The 18,851-nt window shown below is 50.3% G+C and overlaps 3 protein-coding genes across 9 annotated transcripts in view; 2 read left to right on the top strand and 1 right to left on the bottom strand.

Annotated features, from left to right (window-relative positions):
* Window positions 1-3,971, top strand: part of PHRF1 (PHD and ring finger domains 1) — a 31,197-nt gene extending 27,226 nt beyond the window's left edge. For all 3 annotated transcript variants that reach the window (XM_027703172.1, XM_027703155.1, XM_027703163.1), the window contains exons 16-18: window positions 337-597; window positions 1,699-1,827; window positions 3,019-3,971. In XM_027703172.1, the coding sequence (XP_027558973.1) occupies window positions 337-597; window positions 1,699-1,827; window positions 3,019-3,153 (525 nt within the window). In that variant the 3' untranslated portion in view covers window positions 3,154-3,971. The remainder of the gene's footprint in view (window positions 1-336; window positions 598-1,698; window positions 1,828-3,018) is intronic.
* Window positions 3,972-6,073: 2,102 nt separating this feature from the next.
* Window positions 6,074-14,377, top strand: LOC113977231 (malignant fibrous histiocytoma-amplified sequence 1-like). Of its 3 annotated transcripts, XM_027703198.1 has the most exons (11): window positions 6,074-6,167; window positions 7,092-7,971; window positions 8,582-8,873; window positions 9,258-9,444; window positions 10,473-10,663; window positions 10,767-11,254; window positions 12,465-12,622; window positions 13,141-13,300; window positions 13,754-13,824; window positions 13,926-14,032; window positions 14,267-14,377. In XM_027703198.1, exons 1-11 carry the CDS (start codon window positions 6,155-6,157, stop codon window positions 14,288-14,290), a joined length of 2,571 nt encoding a protein of 856 aa, XP_027558999.1. In that variant the 5' UTR covers window positions 6,074-6,154; the 3' UTR covers window positions 14,291-14,377. The 3 variants fall into 3 exon arrangements, with proteins under 3 accessions (XP_027558999.1, XP_027558981.1, XP_027558989.1); XM_027703188.1 differs by lacking the exon at window positions 6,074-6,167 and having other exon boundaries at window positions 6,799-7,971; XM_027703180.1 differs by lacking the exons at window positions 6,074-6,167; window positions 14,267-14,377 and having other exon boundaries at window positions 6,796-7,971; window positions 13,926-14,110.
* Window positions 14,378-14,618: 241 nt separating this feature from the next.
* IRF7 (interferon regulatory factor 7) lies at window positions 14,619-18,472 on the bottom strand. 3 transcript variants are annotated; one of them, XM_027703212.1, is made up of 11 exons: window positions 18,308-18,472; window positions 18,067-18,229; window positions 17,630-17,792; window positions 17,470-17,552; window positions 17,245-17,290; window positions 17,037-17,141; window positions 16,766-16,948; window positions 16,484-16,609; window positions 15,970-16,350; window positions 15,574-15,791; window positions 14,619-14,985 (listed from the first exon to the last, which is right to left on the bottom strand). In XM_027703212.1, exons 1-11 carry the CDS (start codon window positions 18,328-18,330, stop codon window positions 14,839-14,841), a joined length of 1,638 nt encoding a protein of 545 aa, XP_027559013.1. In that variant the 5' UTR covers window positions 18,331-18,472; the 3' UTR covers window positions 14,619-14,838. The 3 variants fall into 3 exon arrangements, with proteins under 3 accessions (XP_027559013.1, XP_027559024.1, XP_027559032.1); XM_027703223.1 differs by having other exon boundaries at window positions 15,673-15,791; XM_027703231.1 differs by lacking the exon at window positions 16,484-16,609.
* Window positions 18,473-18,851: the final 379 nt, after the last annotated feature.

The raw sequence follows: 18,851 nt of genomic DNA, 5'->3' as shown, positions 1-18,851 counted from the left end.
CTCAGCAATCCTCTAATCATTTAATCTCTCAGGTGGTCCTTACAGTTGAAGAAATGTATTTTCTTTTAATTCTGCTCTATACATGCAGCTTCTGCATGTAACTTTCAGCAGTAACTTGCAGAAAGATGGTGCTGTTTGAGCAGCTGTGAGTTTCTCCCTGATTGTGATCAGGCTGTAAATATTGGCTTGGTGGCCTTGGTCTGAGCCATCAGTTTGTGCTGTCCACCAGTTAAAAGGTGAAGAGAGGCTGGTGGTAGCTCCTGGTGCTCTGAAAATCCTGATCTGATGTTCTGTCTTGTAAGCACAAGCATTTACAGAGTGGTATCTGTTTCACAGGTGTACTGTCAAAATATCCCTTTGACACCACCTCTGCCCTCCAGCCTTCCCCCCTATGCCCCGGTCAGCCAGCCCACGGTCCAGTTTATCATGCAGGGAAGTCTTCCAGCGCTTGGCTGCGTGGCAGGACAAAGCCTCACTCCAGAACCAGGCAGCTTGGCTACTGCATCCGAGCCAGGAGTCCAAGCTGCTTCTGTTGGAAATGCAGAAGAAAAGATCAAAGCACCCAAACCTCCAGTGGATAAAATGAAAAATGAGGAAGTGAGTGAATGCTACCAAGTAGCAAATATGTAACATTAATGAGGTGTTTATTTGAACTTTTTAATTTGGGGTATTTTAAAGCTTTCTGTACTGTATTTTCCCGGCCCTGTTGTCACTGTTGGTTTTGGTGCCTGACGATGCTAACCCAGGAGCAGCAGGCAATCCTTTCCTTGAATTCTTTTGGGATTTATTCCATTTGAGGATTCTACTTTCTACTGCTTCATCACAAGAAGATAGAGGGATTAAAGCATCTAAAATACATTCTTAAAGTTCTGAAACCTTGTGTGAGTGTTTGGAAGGGACTTTCCAGAAACCAGAATGTCCAGATGTCTCTAAACACCTGGTTTTTCCTTTCCCCTCCAGCTTTGAAATCAATGTCAGTCCTCATAACAATCTTATAGAGAGGTAGGACTGTATCTTATTGTTTATTAGCACTGAAAATGCAGAGATAGTAATATACTTTGGAGATTTTGCAGTGCTAGTCCCTTGCTGCTGAGTTTTGGGTTTGCCGTATGGACAATCTGCTCTAAGCATAGTGGATGCTAGCATGAGAAGAAAAACTTCTTAGCCCATTATTTTACTTTCTAGCACAAAACCAAACAGTAAGATGCTTTTTCCACTAAGCCTCCATTTATGAGCAGCAGTTTTTATGAACTTGTTTTGATGGCATTTGTAATCATTATTTTATAGGCAACTCTGCAATTTTCAGATTGACTTTAGAGCTATCTGAAGCTTTATGTTCACAGTCATGATTTGCTGCTTTTATAATCTGATGTCTTTTCATGGATGTATGTTTACTTCAGACCTGTTGCAAGGGAAGGATGAGACCAAAACTAATAAGTAGACATTGTAGTCACCTGCTTAAAACACATTGTTTAAGACACAGAATAAATGCTACATAAAACAAGGATTCCTCATAGTGCAAAGTGGTATTTGTTTCAAGACTGCAATTGACAGTAAAGGAAAGCACTTTGAAGTGATTACTTGGATTGTTGAAATTGTGAAATGAGAATTTTCATTGTTAGAGCATTTCTGAGAAAAATACAGTCAGAAGCCATTGCCAGGATAGCACAAAGTAATGAACTTCTCTTCACTCTGCAGTACATGAAGAAACTTCACATGCAGGAAAGGGCTGTGGAAGAAGTGAAACTTGCCATCAAACCGTTTTACCAGAAGAGGGAGATTACGAAGGAGGAATACAAGAGCATCCTTCGAAAAGCAGTGCAAAAGGTAAGGGCACAAGTGAAAGAAAGTCAAGAGGAGGAGCTGGGCAGGTCATGAAATAAGTGGCAGTACTTTGGGTTGCACGTACCGGTTTTGGCAGTTACATGCCATAACTGAGCAGCAGATTTTTGGACCCTGACTCATACTTTGCTATCCTGTGGTGAAACAGAAGTTGCTTTAAGCAGAACTAATTGGTGCCATTGATGAGAGCTGTCAGTCTATTCCTTTTAGAAGATCATGTTTTCAGCGGACAAGAACATTGCTGAGCTTCAGCTGCCTGAGGTGAAATATTACGTGGTACATGCTTTGGGTGAGAATGGTTGAATCTCTCTCACTAGCAACTTCAGCCAGAATTGTCAGCTGTTTCTGATAAAGTGAGAAAATACTTTGTGCATTAGTTCCTTGAGCGTCTGTGGTGTCCCTGAACCTTAAAAGAGGGCCTGATACTGATACTGACTTCTGTCCCAAATCTTAGTGCTGACCAGATCGTGGCTAAAAAAGACCTGATCAGCAGGTAAATGTTGTCTTGTAAGGGGAAGTAATGCTCTTGCAGTCAAGGCAATTAACTGATACCTTAGCAGACTGTCCTTGCTCTGCATTGTTGCCATCACTGGGAAATTCCGTCATAAATCAAAATTCCTGAGATAATGGCTGCAATTTCATATCTTCTACATGACCCATATGAACCTCGTGTTGTTTGTAGGAGAGCTGAGCAACACCCATCGCTGCTGAAGTCACTGTGAACTCCTCTCTGAACATGGATAAAGTTCTTTGTAGGGTTTGTTCTTTCTCCTGTATCTCAAGATGGGCCCTCAAAACTGCCAAATTCTTTTAGTCTGAGCATTGCTTCCTCAAAATTATCAGAAATATGGGATATCAGCACTTCCTAGGTTACCACGTATAGTGTAAAACTGGGTGGATGAGTGTAAAAGCCTGTAGTAAAAATGAATAATTCTGTTTTCAGAGATGCCTCTGCATTCAGTTGGTGCTCAGCAGATAAGCACTGGGCCATTTCTGGAATGCTTGAAGTAAAATATTCCTCTTACCTTTGTTTTCTTCTTAATGTGCACTGACATGAGACTTGAGGGCCTGTGCAGGAATTGGTTCCCTTGGACAGCATCTTAGGTCCTGTCTGTCACTTGCTTCTTGCCTGCCTGAACTGCTGTAATTGACTGAATGCCCTTTAATCCTCTGCAGATCTGCCACAGCAAAAGTGGAGAGATCAACCCTATGAAGGTGGCTAATCTGGTGAAGGCATATGTGGAAAAATACAAACATATGAGGAAACACAAGAAAACTGATAGTGAAGATACACGTGAAGTGGAAAACTGAGAGCAAGCCACAGCCAGCATGATTTGGACTGAATTTATCGTAGCTGTGGACACTATGGGAATAACAGACCTGCAGTTGCATCTCATTGTAAACAAAGTGCAGAGAAACAAGATTATAACAGGACTTATCTATGGAACCTTCTCTTGAATTGTTTCCATATGGGAATGAACTTAGGATTTTTTTTTTATTACCTACAGATGTAGAACTACATAACAATCAAATGCCTCAGACCAGCAGAGTAATTCGAGGGGAAACACAGAAGAGATGAATGTTTGGGACTCCCGGATTGCTACAGTTTTCAGGGTTACTTTGATCACATTTTTGGGCTGTGCACTTGTCTTGCTAAAGTTTGAAACTGGACACCACTTTTCTTACAGTATATTGAAAGCTGTATACTGTTTCCCTTGTGTTTATTTATCAATGGATTGTCTTTAGAAATTTCTGATTTAATACTTGAAATATTGTATTTTTAGCCTGTTGGATGGTGAGCGAAGCTTTACTCGCTCTGGCAGTTGGGGATTGCAGAAATGACCTAACCTTTATAAACTGACTTCAGAAACACTGCTCAAGCTGTGGTGTTTATTTACATTGGAAGTATCTTGTTAGTGAAAAAAATTAATTTCGGGGTGGGAGATTGTGTTGCACTTGTAAATAATGCACTGATGGCTGATTTTGTGTCTGCCTTTCAGGAAACAGTGAAACAAAAAGCAAGCGTTGTGAATTTTCAGTAACAAGCCAGAGGGATAAGGCTGAACTGATGTACAAAGCAGAAATGTGACAGAGTTTATAAAGTTATTTTGAATGGTTTTAGTCCTATAGCAGGTGTCTTTTGTTTGTCTTGCATCTGCCTTTTGCCCTGGCTGATCTGTATAAACCTGCATGCTTGGCTCTTGCATAAGGAATACTGTTTTTCTAGAAGAGGATTGGAGTTGGATTATTAATTGTCCCTCCTCCTCTGTAGGAGGACTCATTTTCCTATCAAGAACCAAAGAAGTCCAGCACACGTACTGACTTCATCTTGATTTCTTTAACAACACTCCTTGCCCACATGTACTGCAGAGCAACAGATCTTTTAAGTGACCATCTGAAAGACAGTCACTTAAAAATATATTCAGCACCCTTAAACCTCACTTTAATCATTCCCCATTTAACCATGTTAGGGAGGAGATGTTTCACAGGGAGGCTGAAGGGAAAACCTGTAAGATACAACTCAGAAACTGGCTTTCCCTTCACAGGAGCAGAATGCACATGGCCTGTTGGACCAGATGGCAACAGCACTTCTTACTGAGGGCTTTCCTAACCTCTTGGAAACTGCCCTCTTTGAGGGCAGTCTTGCTGCTTGTATTCCAAGAGAAGACATTTAGGCTCTCTGGGATGAGTTTTATAAAGCAAATAACAGCAGCTCTTTCCTCCCCCATAGTGAGTTAGGAAAACTCACAAATAGCAAGACCTTGGTTCCTTGCTGGTGTTCCTGGCATTTCAGTTACTCTGATTTTGATCATAAGATTTTTGTCTGCATACTGTAATTTTGTCTGTGGTTCCAAGTAGCTTGTTTGGGGAGTTTATTATTTAAACAAAACAAACCTATACCAGTAGTGTTTGGATTGGCACAATGCTTCACTCCCATCATTCACCATCCTAGAGAAGTGTTTATGGATGAGCCCTGAGCATTTTGGAGTTAATCTTCCTTGGCTCTGTATGTTTCCTGTGTGGAAGTGCAGCCTGGATAGAGTATAAGGAGGTGATAACTTTGGAGTTGCTTTGAAGATTTTTGGAAAAGACTCAGTACTGACTGCAGAACAGCTGAAAGAGAAGCTGTAGTTCCCAAGCTAAACTTCTAACCAGAATACATACCTGGCATATGGGTGTGGGGTTGTAAATACAAACACTGTTGATAGATTTCTTGACAAAATAAAAGTTCAAACACTTCTATGGCACTGTTGGCATAAGAATGAGGGAATGTGATCTAGTTGTGCATACACTTGGGCAGGAAATTGGACACCTCTCAGTGTGTCAGAGGAACAATTCAGGAATAACCTGTCTGCATGAGTGAAAAAGGGTAGGTGGTGTGAAAAAACAAGCCTTGACCAAATAATAGAAACAACTACACGTTATCAGGAAGACAATGTCAGTCTGTTTTGTTCCTCAGACTGTTTCACTTCTTGTTTAATGTTAGCCTTGAATTGGCAGTAAAGATAACAGCCTGTTGCAGGGTGTATTAGGAGTGCCTGTGCCGTAAGATGTCTTAAATTTGTTACCTCTGCATCTGCCACTGCCTTGGAGGAGCACTGAAGCTGAAAACTATACCTTCTGCATGTGCTCTCCACTGAAGTTATATCAACAAGAATACTGGTTCTTTCTGTCTGCCATTAAAAATAAATCCATCAAATTGTAAACTGCCCCATGGGACAGGCAATGAGAAATATACCTAAAAATGCCTTTTCTGACATGTTCTAGAAAACAGTTTTTCTAGTATAATGTGTATGCTACTTCCTGGCCCTCTTGGATCAGATGCTGCCACCTGTTTAAGGGAAGAAATCTTATTGAACACGTGCAGTAATTTGGTAACAGGATAACTTCTTGTTAGTGTCCCTTCGCTCCTCTGCAACAGGGGTAATGCCAAAAGTTCCTTAAGCAAAGGCAGGGAGGGATGCTGCACTAGGAATTTGACTCGGGAGCTGCTCTGCCACCGTGTTTGTCTTACAGGAAACCTCCAGAACTGCTTTTGGGACACAGCCCTGGCCCCGCCATCTGGCCGGAGTGTTCAGGTTGTTGAGAGCTGCTCTGAGGTTGGATGGAGAAAGGGAGGGTGGGGTTCCCAGACAGAGCCTGGGGAGGCGGGGAGCGAAACAAGGGGAGGAAACGAAAGGGGGAACGCCCTGGAGGATCCCGCTGGTGCTGCACTGCCGGGCCATGGCCCAGCCCGGAGCCTGTGAGTAGCTGCCTCGGCTCTTCACTGCTCTGGTTCAGAGTGGGGGGAGAGTCCTTTGGCTTGCCCCTGATGGAGAGACCGGGTGTTTGGGAGAGGGTGAAAGCTTGCCTTCTTACTGGGCTTGTAGCAGGTTGCATGTTCAAGTGGATGCTGAGAAATGATGATGAGTCAGTCCTGAGCAGGGTGCGTTGCACAAGAGGATGCCATGTTTGGTGTCATGTGGTGAGGAAGTGAAACAAGGGAGAGGAAAGCAAATCTAACTGTGCTTTGTTCTGGTATTGCGTGATCCCTATCCTGCATCCTGCTGGCCTTCTCCTTGCCTGCAAATCTCTCTGCTCTAAACATGCTCTGTTTGGGGATGTTCTCAGCCATCACTGAGTCCCTACCTGTGTGCCTTGTCCTTTGGGGAATCCTATTGTCACCTGCATTATTCCCCCAGTCTCCCGGGGCTGGAAGCACCTCTGCAGGGAATCACAGCATCATCTGCATCTGGAGTGAGGCAAGGGGAGAGGATGCGATAGAGGAAGTGCCTGAATTCACTAGCCCTGGCTTCAGCACTTCTCCCTAGCTGTGGTCAAGAGCTGAGGGTAGGCTGGGTGAGTTACTTGGAGAGCAGCTGTCCTCCTGACGTCGGCTCTGCCCTGCCAACCTGCTGCTGGGATGAGCAAACTGCCAGTTTTGGGGTAGATGCATCTGTGGCTGGAGTTCTTGCAGTGCTCAAAGCATGAGAGCAAATCTGTTAAGGTGATGCTTGGTGTACAGGTCAAAATCTGGTGGGACCTTTCTTGTTGTGTCTTAGCCCCAGCCAAGATCCTTGTACCTCGGCTTCAGTTCGTCTCTTCAGATGTTCATGCAGCAACTGTGGTTGCACTGTTAAACCAGCTCCGCTGCTTTTCCTTGCTGGCTAAAATGATCCCAAAGTTGTGCAGAGCTCAAGGGAAAAAGTGGTCTGCAACCCAAAGGGTCAAAGTGTCTCTTAACCACCTTCCCTGTCCCATGTGTCCAGGTCAGGAGCAGGAGGATGGATTGCGTGAAGTGTCTCTCTCCACCCAGAGGCTGCGTGTGCTGCCTCCAGCGGTCCTGAGCAACCCCATGCTGGAGAGCCTTGACGTCGACAGGAATAAGCTCAGGACAGTCACTGGCATTTCTAAGCTTTGCAAACTGAAGAAGCTGATACTGTCCAAAAATGAGATTGTGGACTTTCCCAATGAAATCCAGAGCCTCGTCTGTTTAGAGAGGCTTGAGCTGAATCAGAACCAAATCAGGGTCATCCCAGAGGGGATTTTCTCCCATCTCCCCAGGCTTAAACACTTGCGGCTGAACAACAACCGTCTCTGTGCTCTCCCCAGGGACCTGGCAGCTTGTCAAGGCAGCCTCCAATACCTCAACATCTCCAGCAACCTTTTCCGGACCTTCCCACTGCCTGTCCTGCAATTGGCACGTTTACAGGAGCTCCATGTGCAGAATAATGCCCTTCGCCAGCTCCCCAAGGAGCTCTTTCAGAGGCAATCCCTGAAAATGTTTAAGGCCAATGGGAACCCCCTCCGGGAGCCACCCAGCGAAGTGTGCGCTGGTGGCATTCAGCAGATACGGAATTACTTCATCCAGCTTCAACATGGTTTGGGGCAGGAGGACAAAAGGGTCAAGACCATGTTCCTGGGGGCCTCACTGGCGGGGAAATCCACCATCTGCAAAAGCCTGAAGCAAGGGCAATCCAAACTGGTGCCCAAGGAAGAGCGAACAGTTGGGATAGAGATCAGTGAGTTCCAGATCGAGGACTTCACGTTTCTCTTCTGGGACTTTGCTGGCCAGCTGGAGTACTATATGACTCACCACGTGTTCATCACCCCACAGGCGCTTGTCATCCTCGTCATCAATCTTCACATGTAAGTGCTCAACTGGTTTGGATTCCAGGTGGGGCAGGGGAAGAAAAAAGGAACTAGGGAAACTTTCCCCTGCACAAATTCACACCATTTCCATTGGACCTTGAGGCCTGGTCTTCTCACCATTGGAGTAGCTAGTTCTCCTCCCTCCCCCTTTTTGCAGATAAATCTTTTAATTAATCCACTAGGTCTGTCATCCCCTTGCCAAAGGCCTCTGTTTAGAGGGATTGAATAAGCACTAACTTCTTATGTGACAATTGTCTATATGAATTTGCTCTCTGCCTTGGAAATACCTTTACAATGCCTCTATATCCTGCAGTGTTCCCTGAATGTGAAGGGAGCATCACCACTTGGGTTTTGTGCTATACAGGGATGCTCCCATCCACAGGAGGGGTGGACTCTACACCCCATAGCTTTAACTGGCTTAGCTTAAAGATGGAAAACTGAAGGATGAGCTTGGATACAGCCCATGTCAGCTTCTGAAATCTGATCTCTTCTCTGGTGAACTCCTGGGACAGCACAGGGTACATGGTCAGACCTGCACTGGTGAAAGTTGTCTGGAGATCCAGAGAGTGAGACGTGAATTTGTGATTTTCTTTCTCTCCCTCCCCAGGTACCAAATGAATGACAACACTTTCAAGGAGCTCGTTGGTTTCTGGATCAACAACCTGTCCATGCGAGTCCCAAACTCAGTGGTGCTTCCTGTGGGAACCCATGTGGACTGCTGCCAGGGGGAGGAGATTGAGGAGAAGACGCAGGACATCATGGCCAAGATCACAGCCATGCTGGCAGAGAGAAAAAGCAACCTCACTCACTGCATCAACAACCTGGAGGGCAGTGAGGAGCCCAAGTTTTACGTAGACCAGTGGGAGAGGCTGAAAGAGATGGAGAGCTGCACGTTAACCGTAGGGCCGAGATTATCCTGGTTTCTGGCTGTCTGTGGTCACATGTTGTCTCTGGCAGCCTAGTGTGCTACTGGCAATAGTGACCTGGTGCTAATGCATCAAGCCCCTACTGCAGCTGCTCCCTGGGCTGGGGTGGATGTGGTAACCCCTGGCTGTGACCTGCTGGGTCCTTGTCCCTGCTAGGTGATGGGCATCTCCTCCTGTGGCTTGTAGCAAGTGCCTGAGGAGGAGTGTGAGGGGTCATTTACCATCACCAGGTGATTTTCCAGGAACTGCTGCAGAACAAAGGTGTGACCACCTTGGCATTAGGTCCTTCCTTTACCTCACAAACTAAAAGACTCCTCTGGATGTGCTTTTGGCAGGTATGTGTTTTCTCTTTTCCAGATCTTAAACTTAGTTGCTGTCAACTGCACGGATCACTGTGATATCAAAAAGCTCGAGGCCACTATTTTGGAGCATGTGAAGAACGAGGAGCTCTTCCCTGAGGTGGTCCGAGTGCTACCACCTGTTTACAGGCAGGTGGAAGCTGCCATTGTGGATATTGCACAGAGCGAGGAGATGGCAGGCCATGGTGAGTGCCACATCTTCCTGGGAGGACCTGCTGTCCTGTGCCTGGGACAGGCTCTCTCCAGAGCTTTCCTGAATCTGGAATGGAGTCTCCGGTGCTTGTTGCACCTTCTGGCCCTGCTTGTGTGGCAGTGGGACCGCTGCAGAAGACCTTGCAGCGTTATTGCTGAGCATTAGTTGCTGCTGCCCAGCTCTGTCACTACAAGCATCTGCCCCACCCCCCTCACCCCAGGCATGTGCCTAGGGAAAAGCATAGGAGAAAGCCAATTGTGTCTTCACCAAGAGGCTCTGCTAGCTGGCCGTGTTGTCCAGTTTGTTTCTTTCCAGTAACATTGTTCTTTCTCCCCTTTTCACTGTATAAGCAATTAAAAAATCTTGCAGGAAGGAACTCCATAGCTTTAATGTTTCTATGTAGTTTCCAAATCTCCATCCTGCTAACTTTATTTAATGGCCCCTGCCCCTCTCTAGACCCTTCTCTGTGTCTCTTGTCACTTAGCAGGACTAGCAGGCAGTTCCAGCTCCTTGCTTATGTACCTAAAGCAGGTATAAACAGCGCCAGCACCCTGTGTCATCTCTGGCTCCTCTGGCCACTGTAGGATTAGAGAATGAGGAGCAAACGCTTTTCTTTTGTGGAGATAAGCCAGGTTTTGTTGCCTGTCTCTCTGCAGGACTGGATGACAATCTGAGGTTTAACTGGCAATCTGAGGTTTTCTGGCTGGAAACAAACCTGCTTTCTCAAACAATTACAGAAATCAGTATTAGCCTCATTTTTCAGATGTGCCAGTAAGTCCTGGCTGTGGCCACCGCTGAGTCAAGGCAAGACCATGGTAGCTGCAGGGTGGCAGTGGGACAGCTGAGGATAGGCAAAGCATTGTGGGCCACAGCCACTGAGCATTGCTCCAATCCCAGCTGCTTCCTCAGGGATGGCATGGGTGATAGGGGGTGCTGCTGGCATTTGTTGCCTCTCTAAAGCATCTGCCTTGGAATGCTGTGTCCAATAGATGCATGCTGAACTCCTGCATCTCTCTCTAGGCATGATGGACCTCCAGTACCTGCTCAGCAAACTCTCCCAGCACAAGCACCTGGCCAACCTGGGCAGAGAGCTTCTCCAGGACATATTGCGCTACCTCCACCGCATCGGGCTTGTCGTGTGGTACGAGGAAATCAAGCAACTGGAAAGCACTGTTTTTCTCCAGCCTACCTTCCTAATAACTATGTTCAAGGTGAGCATGGGCATCAGGACCATCTACTCTGCAGGGCCCAAGCTCTGCAGCTTTGCTGGGCTACTCTCATTGCCACCTCATCACTTCTTCTCTTCCCATCCAGCTCCTTGTGAGGTATCGCCTAGTCCAGCAGCTCGAGAGCATCTCTGTGGAGACACTGATCGGGGAACATGCCACCATCAGAGACAGGGCCAACTGGGTGTGGACCTTCAAGTCAAAGGCAATGCTGTGCCACCAGGCTGTGCGTGCTTTGGTGAAACATCAGCTCTGTTCGGAAGGGATGTGGGATGTCTTTGAGGAAATCATGGGAAACGGACCTCAGAGAGGGAGAGGGAAACTCTTCAGCCTTCTGGAGCACTTTGAGCTCTGTCTGGAGGTGAGGCATATGGAAGCGCTCAACCCACAGGCCAGTGAGTTTGTGCCTGGGAAGCCATGGGAGACAACACAGACCCAAGGCGAGTCCTGGTACTTGTTCCCAACCTATCTGAACCAAACGGAAGAAGTCTCTGAGGTGTGGGGAGGAGATCACCCTGAGGACCTCCACATCCGTGCCTACTTCTCACCTGAAATACCTGAGAGCTTCTTCCAGAGGTAAGCAGTGGTTTCCAGCCCTTGACGAGGTTGTGTGATTCGGGGTTTGCTCGGTGCACTGCCAGTATGACTGTCAGCAAGCCCTTGGCTGTTGAGACTTGTATCTGCTGAGCCATGAGGCTGGGAGTCAAGATATCAGGGTGGCTTCTCAGCTCTGCCACACACATGTGGAGTCCTGGATGAACCATTGCAATGTTCACTGTCTGGATGTGAGCAAGGGCCACATTCCTGGTTCACCCTTCATCTGGAGTGGTGTTTGGCTATACCTGTGCCTGTCCAGGTATTCAGAGGTCTCCCAGTCCCACCTGAGGATGTTCCAGTTTCTATATGTCATAGGACTGTACCAATTTTGGGAACATCTCCTGGCCTTGTGGACTTGTTTCTAGAGTTTTACCTGATGGTGGTGTGGTTTAACCCCAACTGGAAACCAAGCACCACAGAGCCACTCGCTCACTTCCCCCTGGTGGGATGGGGGAGAGAATCGGAAGAGTAAATGTGAGAAAACTCATGGGTTGAGATAAAGACAGTTTAGTAGTTAAAAGAAATTATAATAGTAACAGTAATAACTATAATAATATTGTAATTAAAAGGAAACAAAAAAACAGAGAAGTAAAACCCAAGAAGAACAAGGGATGCAAATGAAAAACAATTGCTCAGCACCAACCAAACAATGCCCAGCCTATTCCAAGCAATGGTTCCCCACCCAGCTTTCCCCCACATTTATATGCTGAGCATGATGCCACACAGTATGGGATATCCCTTTGGTCATTTGGGGTCAGCTGTCCTGGCTGTGTCCCCTCCCAGCTTCTTGTGCACCCCCAGCCTCCTTGCTGGCAGGGCCACGTGAGAACCTGGAAAGCCCTTGACTTAGTGTAAGCCCTGCTCAGCAGCAACTAAAACATTGGTGTGTTATCCCCATCATTCTTATCCTAAATCCAGAGGACAGCACTGCACCAGCTACTAGAAAGAAAATTAACTTCATCCCAGACAAAACCAGGACAGATGGCCAACTCTGAAATCATCTCTTGGCTTAAGAAGCTGCTACTGCTGCTTGAGCTTTTGGTAGGGGAGGGTCCTCATTTGGTGTCTGCCTCTGTTTTTACTGAAATTGGGTTCATATTTTCTAGTTCACCTGGTGCCATGCTTTCTCCCAGTGCAAGGGAGAAAGCTAGGAGGAGGCTGGTGAAAGCCATGGGCAATCTCCTCACAGGTTCCTGGTGAAAGCTTGCTCCTTCTACTCCACACACTGGGTGGCCAAGGTGACCTGCCTGCTTGTATGCAATGGCAAACCTCTGCTGATCAAAGAGAATAACCAGAGGGCCTACAGCTACCTGGAGCTCCGGTGCAGAAAGCCAGCAGGAAGGACAGGTAAGATTCCTGATCCATATTTCACGACTCCCAACCCTATGTTTCTCCTTAGCTCCCCCTCTGCCACCTCCAGCCCTCTGGGCAGTGTCCCAAGAAGCCTCTGCCACATATCCTAGTCCAGCCAGGGCCCACCAGCAGTTCAGTTAAAAATTTCCCCTTTCTCCATCCAGTTCTGTTCAGGACTCCTCTAAAGTATCACATGGAAGTGGAAAGTCAAGTTTTCAGTCTTCTCGCGGAGCAAATGTGTCATCTTTCCCCACAAAGGCCACAGCAGAGTACAGTCTCAGGCCGAGTCTTCAAGTGACAAGCAAAAGGGCCATCTGAGTAGGGGAACTCTTCTAACATATTGTTAGAAGGCTGTTGTATGAAGGCTATGGGTCTTGGTTAACCTGGGATATGGAGCTGGTCCAACTGTTCTGGCTGTGGTCTGGCGGGCTGGAAGCGATGGGTGCATCACCACAGCATCTCCTGGGGTTGGGGGCTGTAAGCAAGTGAGACATTCTCCTTTTGCCTGGAAGGTTTTCAGTTTGCCTGGGACTTCCTCGTGGCAGTTGTGCTCATCATCCAGAAGCTTGCTGAGGAGTGGCCGGGGCTGCACGTGTGCGTGAAGACTCCTTGCCGAACAGTGGGCTGTCCCGCGGAGTTCATCTGGCCAGACATGGATGACACAAGTGCCATGTACGTACACGCTGTGCCACTCCAAGCCAAGGGCAGGACCTGGGTGACCGCTACTGCGATGCTGGTGGGGCTGGTCAGCTGCTAAAGGCCACATGAAATTAGTCATGAAACTTGATGGGCACTACTTTGCCCTCTTCCTGATGGCAGCAGCTAATGCCCCACGTGTTGTCAGCACTTACTGGTGTGGGAAAGTCCATCATGGAAAGAAGGGTGAAGAAGCTGAGACTCTGGGCTCAGGCACATAATATTCACTCTGAACACATGCCCACATGTCCCGTTTCACAAAGAGCTGCAGGTGCTCAGCCTCCTGGGAGGGCAGCCGGTGTCCCACCAATGGTGGGACCTCAGGTCAGGGTGGGAAAAGCAAGCCTCTTCCATTGTCTTGGCATCATCTTCCATGGGGACTGCTGAGGCAGCTCCTGCTCCTTCTTTTTGTGGCTTTTCCCTCCGCAGGACAAGGGAAGATGTTAAAACATGTGGGACGTGTGGACACCGTTTTGGCACAGAGCTGCTTCTGCCCAAAGGTGAGCCCAAAGGTCCTGAGTTTGTGCTGCAACAGCTCTCAAGGGAAAGAGGGCTGATGGTTTCATGGAGCTGAGGTGCTGAGGGTGTCCTATTCCCACAGTGCCCAGTCAGCTGGAGAAGCCCCCAGCACAGCCTCCTGCTCACTATTATGTAACAAGCTATGGGACCACCACCTTTGGGCCCAGCAGCATCCAGGTCACTAGGCAGGTAAGGACACTGCCACCTCCCCTTGCCCAGGGACCAACAGTGATAGCCAGGTTGGTGGTTCTCTCCCCTCGTTCCTGAAATGAGGGGGGGGTGGTTCCTTGCAGCCTGGGGAGGGGACACCCATCTTCAGGCAGCGCTCTGGTTTCCACACTCCTCCCTGAGACAGCACCACCTCTGTGCCTCAGAGCTCAGGTCTGAGTGCTTCGTGTTGCAGTTACTGCCTTATTTTTCCAGAATATCTCCAGTGAACAATTCTAGCCAGTGGGGAGGCACTTGCTGAAGAATTACTTTTGTTTAGCCAAATCCAAGCTGTCGTCAACACGCTCTGCTTGCAAGTCAAAGTCATGTTTGCAGTCTTAACGCACGGAAATAAATGACTCAATAAATGCATCCCTTCATGTGTAGGAAGTCACCTCACTAAAACTTTAGAGGAAGAAGGTGCTGACAAGGGCTCTGATATCAGCCCACTGCTGCCAGCAGGGACTTTGCTGAGACAAGGGTGGACCCCTGTGGTTTTGGGGTGTACAGGGGGTGTTTCAGACCTATAGTAGGGGCAGACATCCAGGTAACACCAGCAAGAGGGAACTACCTTTCTATACATATATTTAAACTTGGAAAAATTAAGAAAATAAATCTGTAAATGATCACAACCCACAAAAACACGTTAGCAGCTGAGCGAGGGGGAAAGAAACATGTGAGTTCCGAGATTGGTCAGTGAAGCTGTCCCTGAGTTGGGGGTGCCGGTTTGCACAGTGCCTGCACACTGGTCCTGCTGCCTGTCCCAGGGGCCATGTGGTGGGTGGGAGTCAGTCCAGCTGCATGGTGTACTGCTCAATGAGATCGTAGAGACTGAAGGAGTCCGAGAGCTGCAAGCTGGTGGTGTGGCTGTCGAGGGACGAGGCTCCCTCCTGAAGCACCTTCTCGTAGCAGTCCTCACAGAACTTGGGCACCAGCTGCAGCAGAAAAATGTCAGGGTTATGGGCAGCTGCCTGATGTGGCTGCAACAGCCTGATGTGGCTGCAGCACCCTGCATAGCCCTGTCTTCCTGAAGCAGAGGGAGGAGGTGTCTGGGGCATCCTTTATCTCCCCCACCCTGAGGTTCCCATCCCTGGACTGCCTTCCACAGCATCCCGCCCAGACCCCGAGTGTCTTCTGACTCAGGTCCACCGCTGCCCCGTTTCCCCTGGTCCACAAGGGTTCCCCCTGTCACCCAGCCCTTCCACTCTCCAAGGGTCCCCCTTCCCTGTCACTCAGTTCCCCCATCTCTCTCAGCCCCACAAGGAGTAGCGAGATATCCCTCTGCCTCAAATGCCAAGGGCTCCCAGATCCCCATCTCCACTGCCCACAGAGTGGGTCTCCCTCCTTGGGCACCCAGGCACTCACCTGCCCTGGCCCCTTAGGGTCCCCCTCCCCAGACCCTGAGGAACCTCCATCCCCAGTCTATCATCTAAGAGTCCCCATCCATGAGCACCCAGAAACCCATCTGCTCCAGCTCCCAAGGGTCCCTCCTCAGGCACCCAGATCCTCCTTCTCCCACAGACTTTGAGGGTCCCCCTCCTCAGACACCCAGAGTCCCAGCTCCCCTGGCCCCCATGAGTCTCTCCCCTTCCCTGGGCAGCAGTGGTTGTTGGCTCCTTCACCTTGACTAGGATGAGCTTGGCCTCCTTAGGCTTGGCCTTGGAGAAGGCCTGACCAAAGCAGAGGTAGATGGTGAAGTCAGGGGACCGCCGCCTTTGGCCGTTGCGGAAGTCCCTTAGCTCTGCGAGAGAAGACAGGGATCAGTTTTGGGGTGAGCCTGGGGAACAGAAGGACTGGGAAGATTTGGATGCTTGTAACATCCTGTTTCCTGTGAGCCCCCATCCCCTGGTTCCCATGAGCCCCAAAACCAGGAGGAAGATGAAACAACACATAGGGAACAAGGTGACACCCCTACCCACCTGTGCTAAACTCCCTGAAGTCAAAAATAGGGGTTTCCTGGTCCCGGCAGAGAAGGTTGGATGGGGGGTCCTCGACACCCTCAAGCTGTTGGGACAGGGCCCAGAATACCTTGCACTTCTCCCGGCGGGTGGCAAAGACCTTGTGGGCACGTTGCTCCAGCTGCAGCCCCACCTTGCCCAGCAGCTCCTCGGTGATACGCCACTGCTTTTTATCGGCCATGTTGGCGGGGCTGGGGAAGTTCACCACGTGCCAGGGACCCTGGGCCACCGCCAGGTCGAGGGGCTGGTATGTCAGCAGGCAGTGGCTGCCCTGCACGATCTCTCGACCGAACTCCTTTCCCCGGTAGTAGATGGTGACATCCAGGTCAGAGAAGAAGGCACCTGCACCAGGCAGTGATCAGCGGCCGCATCCCCCAAACAGAAATGTTCTCCCTCTCCAAAGTGAACCCCCCCCGCATTATTTACTATTAATAAGTATAATAATTTATAACTACTAATAATTAATAACTCTCACCTGTGTCACGCACCAGCTGCTGTGGCTGTGGCACAGGGCTGGCGGTGGAGACCAAAAACATCGCCTGCCCTGGTGACTGCATGGGGACCATGCCCTCTGTCAGGTGACATGGCAGTGGCACGGCTCCTGCAGCGGGACATGAGCAGCATCGGCATGGGGATTCGGGATGCAGTGGGATGGGGGTTGCTTTGACGTGGGGTGCAAGTGGCAGCACCCTGGCCTCTTCCCACCCCATTATGGCATTCCCATGCCCAGGGCTGGATCCTGCCCCACAGCACCCACCTGTCTCCTCTGGCGGCATGAAGACCAGGGGGCTGTAGGTGCCCAAGATGGGCTGCTCCACCGTGGGCACCCACTGCTGAAATGCTGGGGGAGCGAAGTAGTTGTTCTGGCTGGGGTCGGCATGAAGCTGGAGCAGGCTGTCCTGGGGAGGCTGGAGAAGGATGTCTGGGTGGAGGGTGTCCCCTGCAGGGAAATCACCAATGGGGAGGTGCTGGCATCACCCACCCATGGGGCCACCCACTCTGCATCCTGTGAGCAGGGCAGGTCTCACCTGCGGGCACCCAGGACGGGGTCATGGAGACAACGTCACGGGGGGAGATGTCACACTGCTGCAGCAGCTTCTCCAGTGACAGGGGCTGTGTGGGATCGGTGCTGCCTAGGAGGGAGCACAGCAGGTGAGATGTCTCACAACCACAAAATCAGCCCCAACTGAGCCTAGCGGGGTGCACCCTCCAAAAAAAATTGATTGTGGGACTAACCTGGGAGAGCAATTTCTGGGGCCATGTCTTGGGGGTGAAGCTCCACCTGTGAAGGGAAGCAGAATGGGATCTTTCTGCTGTGGATGAGGAGCTCACAGCCTCCCCCTGGCCTGCATTTTGGCCAGAAGCTGGGCTGCAGCTCGAGAGCAGCCCAAGGACATAGAGGTGCAATGCCTGAGCAGTGGCAGTGGGGACCCCACTAGCCTGCTGTGCCCACCCAGCTACCTGCAGCTGCTGTTGTGCTGGCTGCTGGTCCACCGCAGGATCAGGGCTGCTGAAATCCCCCTCCTTGCTGTGCTGAAGGGTGGCTGAAAGGAGATCATCAGGAGTGGGGCATCCTGTGGCCCACCCCACCCAACACAGCCCCCTCTGGGGCCAGACTCACCTTGGTTAATGGTGAAGACCATGTGTGGGTCTTCGCCAGACTTGGAATTGTCCTTCAGCTTTGTGAACATGCCGGTGCTGGTCATGGCACAGCGGAAGTTGGTCTTCCACTTGACCGGGTCCTCAGACGACTCCTCATACCGCCCACCCACCTTTGCCCAGGCCTGTGGGTGCAGGGAGGTGAGCATGGGGCCTCTGTCTCCATGAGCATGGAGGTTTCAGGGATGACTGGTCTTCCCCTGCCTTCCCAGTTCCCACATCCCACCCACCTTGAAGACCTCAACTCGCTGCTGGTCACCACCCTATCCCACCCACCTTGAAGGCGTGGTCACTCCAACCCTCCCACCCTGAAGACCGGGAAAGAGCACTGCATTTCAACCCCATTCCACCCACCTTGAAGACCCTGAGGTTCCTGCTGCTGACTCCAATCCCACCTACCTTGAAGACCTCCAGGTCGCTGCTGGTGATGTCCTTCCTGGCGTTGTGCTTCCAGGGGACGCGGAAGGTGGTGCGCTCGCGGTCGAGCCAGCGCAGCCCGCGGTAGTTCCCGCTGTCGATGGCCTTCAGGAGCCACGGGACGAAACGCAGCCTCTGGGCCTCCCTGCGGGCAGGAGGCCGTCACCGGGGGAACCGTGGCCACCCGGGGACGGCGGCCCGGGGGTGCTGGGGCGCCGCTTACCCCTCGTTCTCCTGCGCTGCCATGGTGCGGGCTCCGCCGAGCTGCCGCGACGGGACGGGCGGCGACCTCGATGCGGGAGGCGGACGCTTCCCGCCCGGTCCTTTATCCGCCTACTCCCGTTTTCCTGGAAATCACGTGTCCCTTCCGAAAGTGAAAGTGCCTCCACTCCCGCGGTGGGGGTGTGTGGGAGGGTGTGTGTGTCCCGCCGCTCCCGGGGGTGCCCGGGGGATGCTCCAGCCCGGCCCCGCCCCCGGAGATGCTGCTGCGCAGCCCCGCGCAACCCCCTCCCCAGACTAATAATATTTAAAATAAATAAACCAGACTTAAAACGTGAGCTTGGGGCAAACAGAGCCCTGGGGCTCAGCCGCACCCGCTCCCGCCGGGGCTTCCCGGGGCGCGCCCGGGCACAGGGCTGGGAATCCCCGGGCCATTTTCCGTTGTTTATTTTAACCCTTCTTCTCCCAGGCTGCCTCGGCTGCAGCTAAGGCTGTCAAGAAATAAAAGAAATTAAAGGCCAAGGCCCGGAGGGCAGCGCTCGACATCG

This window comes from Neopelma chrysocephalum, unplaced genomic scaffold (genome assembly GCF_003984885.1).
Source record: "Neopelma chrysocephalum unplaced genomic scaffold, ASM398488v2 Primary Assembly neopelma1_24, whole genome shotgun sequence".
In the NCBI taxonomy this organism is placed as follows: domain Eukaryota; kingdom Metazoa; phylum Chordata; class Aves; order Passeriformes; family Pipridae; genus Neopelma; species Neopelma chrysocephalum.
This window is presented reverse-complemented; position numbering and strand designations above follow the sequence as displayed.

Bases quoted from the DNA above. Each gene is read 5' to 3' on its own strand.
- LOC113977231 (XM_027703180.1), top strand. From the start codon at position 6,833: ATGCTTGGTGTACAGGTCAAAATCTGGTGGGACCTTTCTTGTTGTGTC. The intron at 10,664-10,766 runs GTGAGCATGGGC...CTTCCCATCCAG, and splicing joins TCCTAATAACTATGTTCAAG to CTCCTTGTGAGGTATCGCCT. The intron at 13,301-13,753 runs GTACGTACACGC...TTCCCTCCGCAG, and splicing joins ATGGATGACACAAGTGCCAT to GACAAGGGAAGATGTTAAAA.
- IRF7 (XM_027703212.1), bottom strand. From the start codon at position 18,330: ATGGCAGCGCAGGAGAACGAGGG. The intron at 17,553-17,629 runs GTGAGTCTGGCC...ATCTCCTTTCAG, and splicing joins GGTCTTCACCATTAACCAAG to CCACCCTTCAGCACAGCAAG. The intron at 14,986-15,573 runs GTCTGTGGGAGA...TTTCTGCTGCAG, and splicing joins TGAGGAGGGGGACCCTCAAA to CTGGTGCCCAAGTTCTGTGA.